An 18,704-nucleotide genomic window follows, 5' to 3' on the forward strand; every position below is an offset into this window, starting at 1 on the left:
GCATGTTAGTTTCCGCTGTTGAACCGACACCAGGACATCGGCTGATAGGGACACACAGACCAGTGCGTTCCTTAGCTTAGAACAAGAGCCAGAGTCTATTTATCCCATCTGCTTCCCTTGAGAAGAAAAATCCGTTACATTGTGATGTAGAACTATGCTGTCCAGCACTATAGCAACTAGCCAGGTGTAGCTATTTAAATTTTAATTGAAAATGAAGTAAAATTAGAAATTCAACCCCTTAGTCACACTAGCCGTATTTCAAGTGCTCAATAGCCACTCTTGCTTAAGAGCTGCTACATTGGACAGTGCAGATAGAGAATATTTCCTTCATTGCAAAAAGTTCTAGTGGCCAGCACTGAACTGTAGAAGGTCTTCTGGCTCCACAAGGATTTTTCTCAGGGCCTTCCATGACACCTGGATTCCAGATCTTGGCCTGGCCACCTGCCAGCTGTGTATACTTAGGGAGGCCACCCGAACTCTGTGAGACTCGGCTCTCCCATCTCTCAAAACCAAAAAGGAAATAAATTTTAAGTGCTGTGCAGAAAAGAGTGAACACATCTGAAGAACCTAGGGGCAGGACAGGAATAAAGACGCTGACATAGAGAATGGACTTGAGGACACGGGGAGGCGGAAGGGTAAGCTGGGACGAAGTGAGAGAGTGGCATGGACATATATACACTACCAAACGTAAAATAGATAGCTAGTGGGAAGCAGCCGCATAGCACAGGGAGATCAGCTCGGTGCTTTGTGACCAGAGGGGTGGGATAGGGAGGGTGGGAGGGAGACGCAAGAGGGAGGAGATATGGGGATATATGTATATGTATAGCTGATTCACCTTGTTATAAGCAGAAACCAACACACCATTGTAAAGCAATTATACTCCAATAAAGATGCTAAAAAAAAAAAGTGAACACAGCAGGCCTGAGATTGCCATCCTTAGAAAGGCCTGCTTATAAGGCTGGCATCTGGGAACTTGGATTTTGAGAGGCTTCCCACCATTCCCTCCGGCTGACTATTGTACCCAAACTGTGCAAACCATATGGTTTATGCTGAACACCTGCCTTCGCTCTGATTCTGGAATCTTGGTACGTGCTAGACAGATGGTGCCTGTGTGACCAGCCCCCAGTAAAAACCTTGGATACTGAATCTCTGATGAGCCCCCTGGTTGGCAACATTCCACGTGTTACGCAACTGGATGCTGGAGGAATGAAGTGCGTCCCGTGTGCCTCTACCGGGACAGGACTCCTGGAAGCCCGCGCCTGGTTCCCAATGGATGCTGTCCATGCACTTCTTCCCTTTGCTGATTTTGCTTTTGCTGCAGTAAATCACAGCTGAGGGTACAACTGTACACCAAATCCTGGGAGTCCTCCCAGTGGTCCTGGGGACCCCCACACAAGGGCCATGCTGAGTGGAGTCAATTCGCTAATCCTTACAAAAACTCTCCAGGGTAGCTTTTATTATCCCCAGTCTACATTTTCTATTACACAACCTACCTCACAGAGCTGCTCTAAGGAGTAATTTAGATCACGTATGCAAAATGCTCAGTGCAGCACTGGCCTGAGGCGGTGCTAACGTTCATAATTATTATCTGCGCCTCAGTGGGTAGCCGAGGTCAGCAGCAATGCATCTCTACCTTCGGGTATTGCCTATTTAATTATCATAATATTTGTATAATATCATCCCTTCCCTTGCTTTCTTTCAGTCTAAAAATAAATACGGGAACAAGAACATGGTAGCAACGTAATTAACAGAGGATCCGAACTTACTGTTCATTCATTCTCAGGAATATTTTTATAAAAGCCTACTTACTAAAAAGCAGTGAAAAACTGGAATTCAGACAGAAGTATCTCCTTTCCTTCAGCAGTTCCCTTGGACCTGAAAAGTGTGGCTTTGAGCTAAAATACCACATTGAGGCTGTGTTTAGGGAGTTGACTAAAAAGACAGCAGAGGAAATCAGACGTGGACACTTCTGAGCTTCCATTTAAAATTTCATTTCTCTTCACGCCTCACAGTTGGGCTTAAACACCTTTGAACACTGAAGCAAGAAAACCAGACTGTCTTTTGCGGCTGGTGCCGACATGGCCCCATCCCTGGAGGTTCCAATTCAGTAGTTCTGCGGAGGGAGGGGCCTGGGCACCTGCATCCCCCCAGGTGACTCTGAGGCGGGCTGCTGGCTAAGAACCCCGCTGTAAGGAGCCCACTGCTGGGCGAGCTGTCAGGTGATGGGGGTCCTCGCCCCAGCTTCACCACTTACTAGTGGCCCAATTTTGTATATGCCCAGGAGTGAGATGGCTGGGTCATACGGTAATTCTATTTTTAGTTTTTTAAGGAACCTCCATACTGTTCTCCATAGTGGCTGTACCAATTCACATTCCCACCAACAGTGCAAGAGGGTTCCTTTTTCTCCACACCCTCTCCAGCATTCGTTGTTTGTAGATTTTCTCATGATGCCCATTCTAACTGGTGTGAGGTGATACCTCATTGTAGTTTTGATTTGCATTTCCCTAATAATTGGTGATGTTGAGCAGCTTTTCATGTGCCTCTTGGCCATCTGTATGTCTTCTTTGGAGAAATGTCTATTTAGGTCTTCTGCCCATTTTTGGATTGGGTTGTTTTTTTAATATTGAGCTGCATGAGCTGTTTATATATTTTGGAGATTAATCCTTTGTCCATTGATTCGTTTGCAAATATTTTCTCCCATTCTGAAGGTTGTCTTTTCATCTTGTTTGTAGTTTCCTTTGCTTGGCAAAAGCTGTTACGTTTCATTAGGTCCCATTTGTTTATTTTGTTTTTATTTCCATTACTCTAGGAGGTGGTTCGAAATAGATCTTGCTGTGATTTATGTCAGAGAGTGTTCTTTCTATGTTTTCCTCTAAGAGTTTTATAGTGTCCAGTCTTACATTTAGGTCTCTAATCCATTTTGAGTTAGTTTTTTTGTGTGTATGGTGTTAGGGTGTGTTCTAATTTCATTCTTTTACATGTAGCTGTCCAGTTTTCCCAGCACCACTTATTGAAGAGACTGTCTTTTCTCCATTGTATATCCTCGCCTCCTTTGTCATAGATTAGTTGACCATAGGTGCGTGCGTTTATCTCTGGGCTTTCTGTCCTGTTCCATTGATCTATATTTCTGTTTTTCTGCCTGTTCCATATTGTCTTGATTATTGTAGCTTTGTAGTATAGTCTGAAGTCAGGGAGTCTGATTCCTCCAGCTCCGTATTTTTCCCTCAAGACTGCTTTGGCTATTCGGGGTCTTTTGTGCCTCCATATAAACTTTAAGATTTTTTGTTCTAGCTCTGTAAAAAATGCCATTGGTAATTTGATAGAGATTGCACTGAATCTGTAGATTGCTTTGAGTCGTATAGTCTTTTGCACAATATTGATTCTTCCAATCCAAGAACATGGTATATCTCTCCATCTGTTTGTATCATCTTTAATTGCTTTCATCAGTGTCTTATAGTTTTCTGCGTACAGGTCTTTTGTCTCCCTAGGTAGGTTTATTCCTAGGTATTTTATTCTTTTTGTTGTGACGGTAAATGGGAGTGTTTCCTTAATTTCTCTTTCAGATTTCTCATCATTAGTGTATAGGAATGGAAGAGATTTCTGTGCATTCATTTTGCATCCTGCAACTTTACCAAATTCATTGATTAGCTCTTGAAGTTTTCTGGTGGCATCTTTAGGATTCTCTACGTATAGTATTATGTCATCTGCAAACAGTGACAGTTTTACTTCTTTTCCAATTTGTATTTCTTTTTCTTCTCTGATTGCCGTGGCTAGGACTTGCAAAACTATGTCGAATAATAGTGGCGAGCGTGGACATCCTTGTCTTGTTCCTGATCTTAGAGGAAATGCTTTCAGGTTTTCACCATTGAGAATCATGTTTGCTGTGGGTTTGTTGTATATGCCCTTTATTATGTTGAGGTAGGTTCCCTGTATGCCCACTTTCTGGAGAGCTTTTATCATAAATGGGTGTTGAATTTTGTTGAAAGCTTTTTCTGCATCTACTGAGATGATCATATGGTTTTTCTTCTTCAATTTGTTAATATGTTGTATCACACTGATTGATTTACATATATTGAAGAATCCTTGCATCCCTGGGATAAATCCCTCTTGATCATGGTGTACGATCCTTTTAATGTGTTGTTGGATTCTGCTTGCTAGTATTCCGTTGAGGATCTTTTCATCTATATTCATCAGCAATATTGGTCTGTAATATCTTCATGTTCCTTTGCCAGGAAATGAAGATTTACAAGGATCATCTCTGCCCTACCTTTTCACAGGCTTGTCACGTTGATGGAATGAAATAACAGACGGAAATTGCAAGGAAAGCTATACAAATTGTTGTCTGTAACTACTGTTGTGAGGGGCTTCCCTTTCTGCCAGCAATCAGCCAGATGCGGCCTGCATCTCGGCATCTCAACTGTAGCACTCCTCCTCCTCAGGACAGCGTGGACCATGCACTTCCATCGAGTCCTGGGTTCCCCCAGCATCTGTAGTTTCTGGCCAATTCCCCTTTAGTAGGATGTACCACAGGTACCTGAGACCTCAGCTCTCTCCTTAGGAAACAGACAGGACTGGCTGCTGGCAGGTCTGAGTCCCCCAACTGTTAATCTGGTCTCCTACGTGCCTCCTGGAAAACTGTATTTTCAAGATTCATAAGGGCTTGAGGTGAAGTTTTCTTTTAAACTTTGGAGTTACTTAAGAGTTCAAGGAATCATAAAGCCGGAAGGGACCTTAGAATCATTTAGGCCAAATCTCTTATTTCATAAAACAGCAAAGGGAGGCCCAGAGAGGCTAGGTGACTTGCCTCAAATCATAGCTAAGTAATGATACTGCAGATGGGACTAGTATCTAGCTTCCTGACACCTACACCAGCCCTCTTATTTTATTATTTTAAGCTGCTATTCCTTCTTATTGTCTGACACGCATGTTGTGGAGTAAATATAAATCCACAATAAATTCCACAAAGGCCAGCAGGTGAAGGGATGAGAAACAGATTGGTCAAAGTGGTCAGGCTGGTCCGTACCCAGATCAAGTACCCAGGGCTTCCTCTCTTGTCTTGCTCTTCCTTCTGCCTGGGACGTTCCTCCCTCAGATATCCAATGACCTACCCCCTCACCTCAGTCAAGCCTGTCCTTGAAAACGAATGAGGGATGCTGAATTGGCACTAACCCTCTACCCTGGCTTCCATATTTCTGCAGGAAGGTCTTACAAGAGAGCCTTCAAAAACCACAGGAAGGGAGGCGCTGAGGTCAGAGATGATTTCTGGGAAATACTCATTAGCTGGGGGACCTCGGGCAAGCCATTTCCCCTCTCTGGGTCTTCATTGTCTCTACAACAAGGGGCTGGCCCAGTGACTGCTAAGATATGCCTCAACCTCTGGGCCTCCTATAACAAAGCAGCGTCGCTACAAGAGACTGCATTGTTTCATAAGCTAACTGGTCCGGTTCTCAAACTTGACCCAGACATTACCTCCCCACATCATGAAGAGCACAGAATACGCCCACATTCTCAACTCATGGGTCCTGATATACCTCAAGACCAGATACTCACGAAGTCCCCTCTTTCCTCCTCCAGTGTCTCCTGGAAGAGATGGGCGTACGTGAAACCGTCAGGTTTAATGGGTACTTTTCCTCAGAAGATAACAGATATGCAGTGAACGAAATGAAAAACTGCCCAGGTGGCAGGAACTGTGTGACTATTTGTTTTGTAGTCAAGAAGTTTTAGATTCAAAATGGATCTATCTTACTTTACAATGGCTGTGTGTATATGTGTGGATGTATGTGTTGTGTGTGTGTGTGCAGGTGCAAGCGCAGATATGATTTTGAAAACACAAGATGTATTTACGTATGCATGTATTATCTATAAGACGTATATAAAATGTATTTTTGCTCACGGAAATCAAAAGTTACTTTGATAACTAACACTCCTTGAATGACTAATGTGCTTAGCACTTTACACAGTTTTTCTCCAACTCAGAATAAGTCTACGGAGTTGGGATTATTTTCTCATGTTACAAAGGAAGAAGCTGAGGTTCTGAGAATTAACTAATATGACCAACAACACAGTTACTGGAACAGTCTGTTTTTGCAGTGCAGGCTGGCCTGACTCCAGCTTGAAGACACAATGATCTGAAGAAAATGCTGTAGGTCTGACCTTCAGCCACTCATTCTCAGCTCCTTTCCCTCAGGCAGCATCACACCCCCGTTCCTGTTCTCTGTGAAGTGCTGCTGGGGCCTGGGCAGGTCTGCTCACCACTGGAGACCATTCCTTTCAGAGTCAGGAGGGAACCAGTGCCACATACATATTTTCCAAGCTCTGGACACTGAGAGGGCCTAGAAACAGTGAGATCTTAATACCAGTGAGAACACCCAGCACTCAGATCTTGGTTTCCAAAGATCATTCTCCAGCTTAAAGAACAAGAGCTCTTTGGAGAAGTGGTTGATCTCGGGGCTGGGAATCATTCAGGGAAAATACAAGAGCCTAGAGCATCTTTAGGATCCAGAAAGTAGAAAAGTGCTCAAAAAAGGACAGGGCATGCTGAAAGGGCACAGGTACCACCTGAAAGAGCTCTTAAAATGGTCGACATGGGACCTAGAGGGGTGGGATAGGGAGGGTGGGAGGGAGGGAGATGCAAGAGGGAAGAGATATGGGAACATATGTATATGTATAACTGATTCACTTTGTTATAAAGCAGAAACTAACACACCATTGTAAAGCAATTATCCTCCAATAAAGATGTAAAAAAAAAAAAAAGGTCGACATGGGAACAATTTTAGCAACAAAATAAATAATAAAAGTGTTGGGTTATATCCCATAGAATAAAGTAAAAATCTGAGTCCATGCGGATATAAAAAGTACCTGAACCAATAAATAGCAAAGGCAATTCTTTCTTACAGAAGAATTCCAATTAATAAATTTAAAAATTAATAAATGTAGGAGGAATGAGGAAAACAAAATCACTATTAGAACCAAGTTTGAGGAAAACCAGGATATTTGCATAGCTTCAAAGTATCTTCCTCCAAGATAGTGATTAATTACAAAGGGAAAAATAGTAACTTTACAGCGTAGAAACCTGGCTGATATCCCTTTAACCATGCGCCCAAAGTTAACTTCACCAGTAATAAGACATGTTGACATGGGTGCTCCTGACATGAGGTACATCACTTCTGTAGTTGTCAAAAACGCATACCCTGGGGCTTCCCTGGTGGCGCAGTGGTTAAGAATCCGCCTGCAGGGGACACGGGTTCGAGCCCTGGTCTGGGAAGATCCCACATGCTGCGAAGCAACTAAGCCCGTGCACCACAGCTACTGAGCCTGCGTGTCACAACTACCGAAGCCTGTGCGCCTAGAGCCCGTGCTCCGCAACAAGAGAAGCCACTGCAGTGAGAAGCCCACGCACCACAAGGAAGAGTAGCCCTCACTCGCTGCTACTAGAGAAAGCCCGCGCGCAGCAACGAAGACCCAATGCAGCCAAAAATAAATAAATAAATAAATTTATGAAACAAACAAACGCATGACCTCAGTCTAAAATTTATATGGCAGATGGAACCACCCCCACCCTCGCTCTTTCTTTTCCATTTCAGTTGGTGGCCACTCTGTCCTTCCAGCTGCTCAGGCTAAAAATCACCACTGATGCCTCTTTTTCTTACACCTGTACCCAATCCATCCGAAAAATATGCTGGCTCTATTCTCTACAGCCCATACGCTCAAGATTCTATATCCAGAATCTGATCACTTCACAACGCCTCCTCTGAAAATACCCTGGTCCAGATCCCCATCATCTCTAACTTGATTACAAAAGCCCTCACCAGAGACTACTCTCAACCCAACGGCTGGTAGGATCCATTTAAGAATGTAAGTTGGATCGTGTCACTCCAGGCTGTTCAAAACCCTCATTTGACTCAGAGTAAAAGCAAACATCCTCATCATAGCCTACCAGGCCCGACACCGTCTGGTCCCTGTTGCCCCATAACCTCCTTCCCACTGCCCTCCCTGCCCCTTCTGCTCCCAGCTGGCCTCCCTGCCATTCCTGCACATGCCAGACATACACCTCCTTTGGGACCTTTGCTCTAGCTGCCCCCTCTGTGCGGAATGCTCTTCCTCCAAATACAAGCTTGGCTAACATCCTCACCTCCTTCAAGGCTTGGTTTAAGTCTCATCCTCTCATGAGAGCTCCCTTAATACCCCATAAAACTGTAATCCTCCCGCATTCTCCTAACCTTGCCTATTTAGCACTTACCACCTTTAACATACTCTATGATTTATTTATGTATTAGGCTTACTGTCTTGTCCTCTCTGCTAGAAGGATCTTTGTCTGTTTTGCTCACTGATGTTTCCCAAGCACCAAGAACAACAATTAGCACAGGGAAGCCTAAATAAACACCTGTTTAGCACATGAATGAATTCCAGGCCCCATGAATCTGGGAGAGATGAATGGCAGGAAGCAGGTCAAGTCTGTTTTCTAAAATGGAGGGACCACCACCTTTTACTACAGGGGAAAACCATCAAACCGACCCTGGAGAGCAGGCCTGGACAGAACCTGAGGGCTACAGGAGCCACTTCTGGCCTTTCAGCAAGTCCATGTGTCACCTGACACTTGGAGGCAAACCTTCTTCTCTGGGCAAATAAAGGCTGACCCCCCTCCTCCAGGGTCAGGAGAACCTGCCAATACTGGGAGGGCAGTGAGCTGAGACACTGGTACCACAGTTGTGTCTAGTGCTTTTGTACGTTACCTCATTTAATTTTCCCAACTATACGGCTGACGTTTCCATGATTTCCTCTTTATGGATGAGGAAACCAAGGCTCTGAAGAGTTGAGGCACTTGCTTGAGACACACACTCATGAGTGCTGGAGCTCAGATTCCAGCCAGGTCAGGGTGACAGGGATGCCCATGCCTGGTTTGCCTCAGCTGTCCTGAGGGCCCTCAGCAACTGGAGATCTACCTGCGAAGCTGTCATGGTTACTCAGGAGAGCCCTGTGCCCAGGTCCTAGCCCCTACAGCCCTCTCTGCTGGCTTCCCACCAAAGCCCCACCTGGATATGGTGACGAGACAGGCGGAAGATCTCCTGGGCCATCAGCAACGTCTTTGAGTCCATCACCAGGTACAGGAGATGCAGGAGGGCAAGGAAGCCTGCTCCTCTCAAGTCTGTGGCTGGATTTGTTCCTAAAACAAAAACCAAGAGGAAATTCAGGGTGCTTAATGAAATCCCTGCTCTGTGAGATTCAATGACTTGGTTACCTTGATCACTGCCCAAGTGGAGAGCCTAGACTTCCCCTGCCTGACTATAACAAGGTGCCCCTCAGCTCTGCCAAGGCAGTCAAAGAAGCGGGGAACTGGGACTTTTATCCTTCTCTAGTGCTAAGGAGCCCACCACACCCTCTGTGACATCAGTGGAGGCTACATGGGAACAGCAATGAGGCACCCCTGTCCCACCCAGCCAGTGGTATTAGTGGAGGTCAAGTGGGATACCTGGATTTCTATCCCCACCTGGCAGTAATGAGGTGACATCACCCTTCCCCCACTGCCCAGTGTCAGAGGAGGCCTGCTAAAATAGAAGATTTAAAGATGATCAACACTGTCATTACATGATACCCACAATATCTAGGACACAATAAAAAATCACTCATTACACCAAGAACTAGGAAAATCTCAATTTGAATGAGAAAAGACAATCAACAGATAGCAACACTGAGATCACACATATGTTGGAATTACCTGATAAGGAATTTATAGCAGCTGTCCTAGGCAGAATAACGGCACCTCCAAAGATATCCACGTCCTAATCCCCAGAACCTACAAGTATGTTCTGTTGCACAGCAAGGGGGAATCAAGTTTGCAGTTAGAATGAAGGTTGCTAATCAGGATAGGGAGATTATCCTGGATTATCTGGCTGGGCCCAATGTAGTCAGAAGAATCCTTAAAAGTGAGAGAGGGAGGTAGAAGCACAGAGTCATAAAAAGAGATGTGAGGACAGAATCAGCTCGGAGAGATGCTGTGTTCCTGGCTCTGAAGGAGGAGGAACGTGGGCGGACTCTAGAAGGTGGAAAAGGCACAGAAATAGAGTTTCTCCTAGAGCCTCCAAAAAGAAATGCAGCCCTGCTGCTACCCTGATCGTGCCCCAGTGAGACTGTGTCAGACTTCTGAACTACAGAACTAGAAGATAATAAATCTTTGTTGATTTAAGCCACTAAATTTGTGGTACTTTTCTGCAGCAACAATAGAAAACTACTATAGCAGCTATCATAAAAATGCCTTTGATAAGCAATTACAAACATTTGAAAAAAATGAAAAAAACAGAAAGTCTCAGTAAAGAAATATCAGATATAAAGAACCAAACAGAAACTTCAGAACTGAAAAATGTCATACCTAAAATTAAAAACTCACTGGATGGGCTCAACATCAGAATAGAGACCAAAGAGGAAAGAACCAGTGAACTTGAAGATGGAACAATATAAACTGCCCAATCTGATCAATAGAGAGAAAAAACAAAACAAAATAAACAGAGCCTGGAGACCTCTGAGCTATACAGAGATCCCCCTAAAGTGAACAGAGCCTCTGGGACCTGTGGAACAGTAACAGAAGATCTAGCATCTGTGTCATCCGAGTTGTACAAGGGAGGAGAAAGAGCAGGGCTGAAAAAAGTACTCAAAGTAATAATGGCTGAAAATTTACCAAATTTGGCCAAAGACATAAACCTACAGATTCAAGAAGCTGAGCAAACCCTTAATAAGATAAGCCCAAAGAAATCCCCTCTAAGACATATCATAGTCAAACTCCTGCAAACAAAAGAAAAAAAACAAACAAAAAAGATCTTGAAAGCAGAGAGAGAAACAACTTCTTATCTAACAAGGAGGAATAATTCAAGTAACAGCAGATTTCTCATCAGAAACCATGGAGGCCAAAAGGAAGTAGCACATTTATTTTCAAGTGCTGAAAGAAAAGACCTGTCAACCTGGAATTCTACATTCAGAGAAATTATCCTTCAGGAGTGAAGGGGAAATCAAGACACTCTCAGATGAAGGAAAGCTAAAGAATCTATTGCCAGCAGACCTACTTTAGAAAATGGCTAAAGGAAGTTCCTGAAACAAAAAGGAAGTGATAAAAGAAGGAATCTTAGAATATCAGAACAGAAGAAAGAACGGAGAGAGTATATCTATGGGTAAATACAACAGACCTTGCTTCTCCTCTTGAGTTATTTAGATTAATGGTTGAAACAAAAATCATAACACTGATGTGATTCCCAATGTACACAGAGGGAATATTTAGGACAATTATATTATAGATGAAGGAAGGTAAAGGGACTTAAACACATTGTCAGTACCAACAGAGCACCAATTAATTATGAGTATATAGTTTCCTTTTTAAATTATTTTCCTATTCTATACAAATGTAATTTGATATGATTTAGAAAAAATAGTACAGTCCCAAAACAGGTGAAATCATTTTGTTTCACTCAAAAAAATGAAATAATATAAAAAATTTTTTTTCATCGATAGTAAAAGAAAAGAATAAAAAGAAAACACTGGATTCTAAATCCTATCACTCCCATGCTTTCTATCTCCCTTAGAGTAAATATTTTACACTGGCCTGCAAGGCCCCGAGTGAACTATTCTCCTTCCCCACGTCAGCCACACTCCTTGCTATTTCTCAGCAAGAGTTACACACATTTCACCTCAGGGCCCTTGCATTTGCTGTAGCCTCTTCCTGAAATGCTCTACCCCAGATATCCTGTCTCATGGTGCTGGCATGACAGGAAGAGGACTGTCTGGGTTCTCACGCTAGTCCTGGAATAAGGAGTCAGGGAGAAGATGAACCATTCCTCTCTCTTACCCTGAAAGCCCAGATCTTCCCAGTGGTCTCCGTGGAGGGCACAGTCAAACTTGGAGCCGGTCAGCTTCTTATAGATGGTCTGGAGGACTCGGCCATGCATTGGGTCTTGGCTATCCAGGCCACCTGCCCCAAAACACACCCATGCTCTGTTGGATTGGCCCTCACGGGAGGACTGAGTGCTTCCCAGAGAACGGTACAGCCAAGACAGACCTGGCTGGTGCTCCAGACACTCTGCTCTCCCCCCAACATGGTAAATGCAATAGCCTTGGCTTAGTCTCAGCAATTGGGTAGGCAAACTGCTCCCTGCCTGACCACTCACGCAGCGCCTGCCCTGTGGTGGCCCCCATGCACTCACACTGAGCGATTGTCAGGACCAGGTCCCTTTCTTCACGGAGGCCCCGGTGCAGCTTCGGAGGCCCGAAGAGGCAGTGCCGGAGGGCAGCAAGCCCGGTCCTTCGGATCGCTGGCTGGATTCTTTTCTGGGGAGGAAGGTGTAGGCAATAGGCAGAGTGCTGTGTTCATTTGCTTTAACGAACTTACCATCAGGCTCAGTACAGGACTGGTCTTGCAGAAAGGAGTGGTTCTCCCACTAACTGGCTGGCCTCTGGGCCAGGGAAATGGGGCAGAAGCTGTGAAGCACCTGCGAATCTCTGGAGACAGGCTCTTCCAGCTCGTAGGCTCTTTGTAAGTAGAGAGAGATGTCCCCAAGCATAGGCATTATCAGCCGGTTCTCTACATTTGGTCCTCTGGGCTTTTCCAGAAATATCTATGTCACTGACTACCGAGGAAGCTAGAGATGGCTGGCTATGGGGGCTGGCATCTCACAGCTGCCAGGCCAAGTTTCCCAGCAGGGCTGCTTCCACCCTTTGTATGTCTGTCTCTGTCTCTCTCTGTAAAGGACATAAATATAAAGTCTAACAGCCCTCTCAACTTCCAAGATAAGACGGTAAGTGGCGGAGGGCGGGGGGGAACTTCTCTGGCGGTCCAGTGGTTAAGACTGCACGCTTGCAATGCAAGGGGCGCTCGTTCAATCCCTGGTCAGGGAACTAAGATCCCGCATGCCATGTGGCATGGCCAAACAAACAAACAAATAAACAGTCAGTGGGCACTTTTTTGGAGCAGGATACCCCTGAGGGGAGCTGGCGCCTCCTGTCCACACCACAGCAGCAGTGCCTAAACCAGCTCCTGCTGACTTCTCCTTGTTCACAGCCATTGCCGCAGGGCTTAGGATACTCTGATTTCGGCAGCCTCTGGATCTCTGGGTCCTACAAACCAATCTGATTCCTATCTTTTTAGCCTTTCTCCTTGAGCCAGGCTTTAGGTTGAAGATCTGAAATCACAGTTCTCTAAACTTACTACTGGTCACTCAGGATTCCCCAGAAAGCTTGTCAGCTTTTACTCTCCTTAATATTCTTTCTTTTTCCAACCCCACGTATTTTTTTTTTTTTGCGGTACGCGGGCCTCTCACTGTTGTGGCCTCTCCCGTTGCGGAGCACAGGCTCTGGACGCGCAGGCTCAGCGGCCATGGCTCACGGGCCCAGCCGCTCCGCGGCATGTGGGATCTTCCCGGACCGGGGCACGAGCCCGTGTCCCCCGCATCGGCAGGTGGACTTTCAACCACTGCGCCACCGGGGAAGCCCCCCACATATTTTTTAAATTCCCAAATAACTTCTTGTTCCTCTAGGGGATGGAAGATTTTCCTACGGTGGCAGTGAATTCCTCAGCTCTCTGGACAGGCGGCCCTGCTTCCCCAGGAACTCCCTAGCATCTGATTGCAGACCTCCCCATCCCTAGGAGGGGAGAGCAGGGAGCAGCTCCACGGGCCCCTATAAGACAGGGCCCCTAGAGCTCTGGGGGCACAGTCCCTGAAAGGCCGCCGGGGCCCACATGACATGTGGGTCCTTGGCCACTTGTGATCCTGCGCCCCGAGACTTCTTAGTTGAGACAGAGACCTCGCCTGGAAATTCCCATCTTGCTTGCCCAGTGCCCTATCCTGGTGGGGAAGAAACCTGGCTCCTGGGAAGAAAGTGCTTTGCTTGAGACCCCCAAACCTCCCTACTGTCATACCTTGAAGGAAGAGAGGTCCACGGTCTGGAAATGCTGGAGGGCCTCAATGAAAGAGATGAGCTGCCCAGGCTGGTCTGAGCTGGTCCGGCTCCCTGTGGCAAAAGGAAAGACACTGGCACTTGTAACAGTAGTCATTCTATCAGCAGACATTTACTGAGGGCCGCTGGTTGCCACCTCTAAGCCCAGCGCTGACTTGCAGCTGTAAACGTCAGACACCTACAGTTACAACCGACCCTCCTCTGTCAAGGGGGTGGCGTTATCTGCTGGGCTGACTCCCTTTCGGACCCGGCTGTGCAGAGGCTGACTAGGCTAAGCCCTGCAATGAGTGGGGATAGCTCTGCAGGGGCCCCTAATGTCCACTCATCTGTGAGCGGGGGCAAGTCACTGCCTGGAGGAGGTACCCACGCAGCAGCATGCTACAGGTTTGTTCAGGGGCCTTTCCTATCTTCTACTTTGCCCCTTCTCATGCCCTGGATACGAATGATCCCCTATCCAGCCTTCGTCACAGGGTACTGACTCATCAGTCCGCAATACAGGTGATGGCTGATACAGTCCACTCTAACATCTCTTCAGGAGCTCAAGTGGGGCTCAGGCTAGATTTGGGTCCCAGTTCTCCCCTCCCACAGCTCCATCCAAACCTCCTGAAAGGCACGAGAGGCAGTTTTTGATGCAGCCCTCAGAGGCTTCCAGCAGGTGGCTTCAGCCCCCATTTCCAGGGACTTCCTTGTACAGTGACCACCCTGCTCGACCTGACACAGGGGTCCTGGCTGCCTGACCTCATCACCCTGCAGAAGCTGACCCTGACCAAGGTCCTCCCTGTCTTCTCTCACGGCCAGCGGCCCTCTCCCCACGGCATTCATCCCCATTCCCTCCAGAGGTCGATGGCATCACCTCTGAATTGGGAAAAGAGATTTTATCCGATGTCACGTATTGAAAACGAGAAGACCCAGGAATTCTGGATCCTACTCCCAGAGGCACAGAACATTAGCCGCACGGGTGGATCGTGTGCTTAGCAGCAGCGGGCTGTGAAGAGGCGGCACCATCCCTGCAGTTACCTGTCTCTGGCTGTATACTGTCCACAGCTTCCCATTCTTCTTGGGCTCGGAGCACCTCTGTATTCATAACTGCAATAGTGAGAAAAGGAGACCCTCTGAGATCTAGGTGTGTCCGGATTGCTGCCGTAGCCCCCAGCCTTACCTGCCTGCCTTGGGCCTTGTCACTACCCTCTGATATGCCAGAGTGAGCTTTCAAAAAGGCAGATCTGACGTCAGCCTGCTGCTCAGAACCCTCCAGGGGTTCTCCATAATTCTCAAGATGAAACCCCAACTCTGCACAATCGGGAGACTTCTTACCTCTCTGGCTCTGTCCTAGGGCATCCAGAAGTACCTGAAGTCTCTCAACACCCGCCTTGGGTGCCTTTGCACACCCCGCTCTCCCACCTGCAGTTCCAGCCCCTTCTAGCACAGTTCCATCTCATCCTTCAGCCAATTCCGGTATCACCCTCACCTTGGGTGCCTTCTTTAGCCTCTGTAATCTGCGTTAGGAGCTGCTCCGTGAGAGACCCCGACACCCCATGCTTACCACCTTGTTGCAACTGTCTTGCCCACTGCACTGGGAGCCACAGGAAGGTAGGGTTCCGAGCGCCTGACACAGGACAGGTGCACAGTGAATGTTTTCGTTGTTGTTGTTTTTTGTTTGTTTGTTTTGTTTTTGGCCATACTTCACAGCATGCGGGATCTTAGTTTCCCATCCAGGGATCAAATCCATGCCCCCTGCAGTGGATGCTTTAAGTCCTAACCACTAGACCGCAGGGAATTCCCCACAATGAATGTGTGATGAATGAATAAAAGCACAACAAAAGCGGGGGAAACAGAAGAAAGCAGCAGCAGGACAGGCGCTCTACAACCACCATACAGCCCTCTTCTCTACACCACAGCCGCCACTCTCTGGGCCAAACTGCTGGCAGCATGGCCCATCACTGGCTTCTCCCATTTGCTACGGAGGACACTGGCCAACAGCGGGCAGGATGGAGAGACCTCCGTTTGACACCTAAGCTCGTGAGCCTTCTAGCCTGGGTGGTAAAAGCAGGTTAGGACAGCTCCCCTCTGCCTCGCAATCCGGGCTGAGGACATTCACGTGACAGTGAACTGTTTTGGAAGTATACTTGCAAATTAAAGAAAAAGCTACCAAAACCTCAAAACACTAAGGGATAATGAGGACAAGGATGCTGCTGGGGAGCTGGAGGGGACAGCTGGGAAGCACAGTGTAGAGCCACACAGCCCGTGAACTGTGCATCTCTGTCCCCCACGAGCTGTGCTTCTCCGGGCAGGTTACTTAACCATTTGTAATCACTCTTCCAACCACTGTGAGGATGACGTCACTCTTCAGATTCCAGGGGAGTATGTGGCCCAAAGGCCACTTGCTCAATAAACATCAGCTAGTAGCACTGACGCAGCTGTGGGCTCGGGTCTGGCAGGGATGTGGACGGTGGGAGCCGATAAGATGGGTCTGGGGTCCTGAATCCTGGACCTCTAGGACCTTCAACCTTGCCAGCCCCAGCCCGGGGTAGCAGACTACACCAGGGCTTCCAAACTAGATAACTTCAACAGAATACAGAACATTCAACCTGGGGCAGTGAAGAAAATAAAACTTACTTCCAGCATGCTGGACCCTTGGGAGATGAAAAAAGAGGGACAAAGTGGCTAAACAAGAAGAGCGGACCAGCAGCCATGGATCTCCTCACGACGCTGAGAAGAAGCTCCCCACCCTTCACCCCTCATCCACATCCAGCTTCACTGACTTGTCACCCTTCAGATCATTATGAGCAACTCGATCAATCTTTCACCCCACGCACCTTCCCCTACAAACGAGTGGATCAAAGGTTGTGAGCCAGGAGCACAAACATCACAGGCAAGGGTGTGGGAGCTTACTGTGACAGCAAGGTAGTCAAGAGAAAGTCCAAGGTCTCAAGCACCAATGCAATCTGGTGCCAAACTGGAGACAAACATCCAACCCGTGTAAGAAGAGCATCTCTCTCCTTTCTTGGTTCCTTTAGGACTCCCACCTCTGAAGATGATCCTGACATAAATACTATTTTTCCCCTAAACTAACAGAAGAACGAGGAGCCACAACCCAAATCTCCAGGATAACAAAGCCAGCTCACGTTAGCACGGCTCTTTATTGTTTGTCCTTTTGTCAATTGCCTCCTTTATTTAGGCCCTCTTCTACTTATTTTTTTTTTTATATATATATTTTTTTGCGGTACGCGGGCCTCTCTCTGTTGTGGCCTCTCCTGTTGCGGAGCACAGGCTCCAGATGCGCAAGCTCAGCGGCCATAGCTCACGGGCCTAGCCGCTCCGTGGCATGTGGGATCTTCCCGGACCGGGGTACGAACCCGTGTCCCCTGCATCGGCAGGCGGACTCTCAACCACTGCGCCACCAGGGAAGCCCTCTCTCCTACTTATTCACATAGTAAATGGCACAGCTGATTTAGTCGGCCTATTAGTTTAAATTAGCTGAGAGCAATCTGGGGAGAAAATTGTAGTTGTTTAGTATGATTAAGAATATCTGGGGCTACCCTGGTGGCGCAGTGGTTGAGAGTCCGCCTGCCGATGCAGGCGACACGGGTTCGTGCCCCGGTCCGGGAGGACCGCACACGCCATGGAGTGGCTGGGCCCGTGAGCCGTGGCTGCTGAGCCTGTGCGTCCGGAGCCTGTGCTCCGCAACGGGAGAGGCCACAACAGTGAGAGGCCCGCGTACCGCAAAAAAAAAAAAGGAATATCTGGCACGTAAATGCCAGTTGCACTGAAATAGAAAATATTTTAGCATTTAAGGCAACACCTCTAATAAATGTTAGGTTTGTCACCACATGGTAAAGACAAAATTCAATTAAAAGATACTTTACAGACCTCCATATAATTTTTCTACATTGGAATATTTTTAATAGACCCCATATTCTTAGAGATTACATTTTCAGTTTACAGAATTTAAAGATAACAATGCACACCAATGAGCGCTCACTATGATTTACATTCTGTGTGCTAAGCACTTTACATTATCTCATTTAATCCTTACACAATTCCTATCATACAGGTTCTGATATAATCCCTGTTTTATAGATGAGGAAAGTGAGGGTCAGAAAGATTCAGTTACTTGCTCAAGGTCATAGGGCTGATGGGTGAAAGAGGCAGGACTTAAGCCAGAGATATCTGACTCCAGAACTGGTTCTTCTGAATTGGTGAGTGTGTTTTTCTGTAATAAATTAGCAAGTAGAATGAGCTTTAAATATAGTATGGGAAGAGCCATGTCAAGCAGATAAAACAGGATAACTTTTCAAAGGCTTTTCACCCACTCTATCTCATTTCATTATCACAACATCCCTTTGAGGACAAAGGAGGTACTAATATTTCCACTGTAGACACAGAGATTCTATGATTTGCCCCAAAGGCGCACAGTAAGCTACCGGCAGGGCTTGTGGGGCCAAATTAGAACTCAGGTCTCTAACTTCCCTTGAAAGATGATAACTCTATGAAGTTCCCCAGGAAGGGCTTCCCTGGTGGCACAGTGGTTAAGAATCCACCCGCCAATGCAGGGGACACGGGTTCGAGCCCTGGTCCGGGAAGATCCCACATGCCGCGGAGCAACTAAGCCTGTGTGCCACAACTACTGAGGCTGCGCTCTAGAGCCCGCGAGCCACAACTACTGAGCCCGTGAACCACAACTACTGAAGCCCACGTGCCTAGAGCCTGTGCTCCGCAACATGAGAAGCCACCGCAATGCAAAGCCCGCGCACCGCAATGAAGAGTGG

General features: G+C 46.9%; 1 protein-coding gene across 2 annotated transcripts in view; it reads right to left on the reverse strand.

The window, feature by feature from the left end:
* Positions 1–18,704, reverse strand: part of ELMOD3 (ELMO domain containing 3) — a 29,125-nt gene that overhangs the window by 2,963 nt on the left and 7,458 nt on the right. For both annotated transcript variants that reach the window (XM_060116840.1, XM_060116839.1), the window contains exons 6-10: positions 14,953–15,021; positions 13,898–13,989; positions 12,186–12,309; positions 11,831–11,953; positions 9,033–9,163 (exon numbers count right to left, since the gene is read on the reverse strand). In XM_060116840.1, the coding sequence (XP_059972823.1) occupies positions 9,033–9,163; positions 11,831–11,953; positions 12,186–12,309; positions 13,898–13,989; positions 14,953–15,021 (539 nt within the window). The remainder of the gene's footprint in view (positions 1–9,032; positions 9,164–11,830; positions 11,954–12,185; positions 12,310–13,897; positions 13,990–14,952; positions 15,022–18,704) is intronic.

The sequence above is a fragment of the Mesoplodon densirostris genome, chromosome 14, assembly GCF_025265405.1.
Source record: "Mesoplodon densirostris isolate mMesDen1 chromosome 14, mMesDen1 primary haplotype, whole genome shotgun sequence".
Taxonomy (NCBI): Eukaryota; Metazoa; Chordata; class Mammalia; order Artiodactyla; family Ziphiidae; genus Mesoplodon; species Mesoplodon densirostris.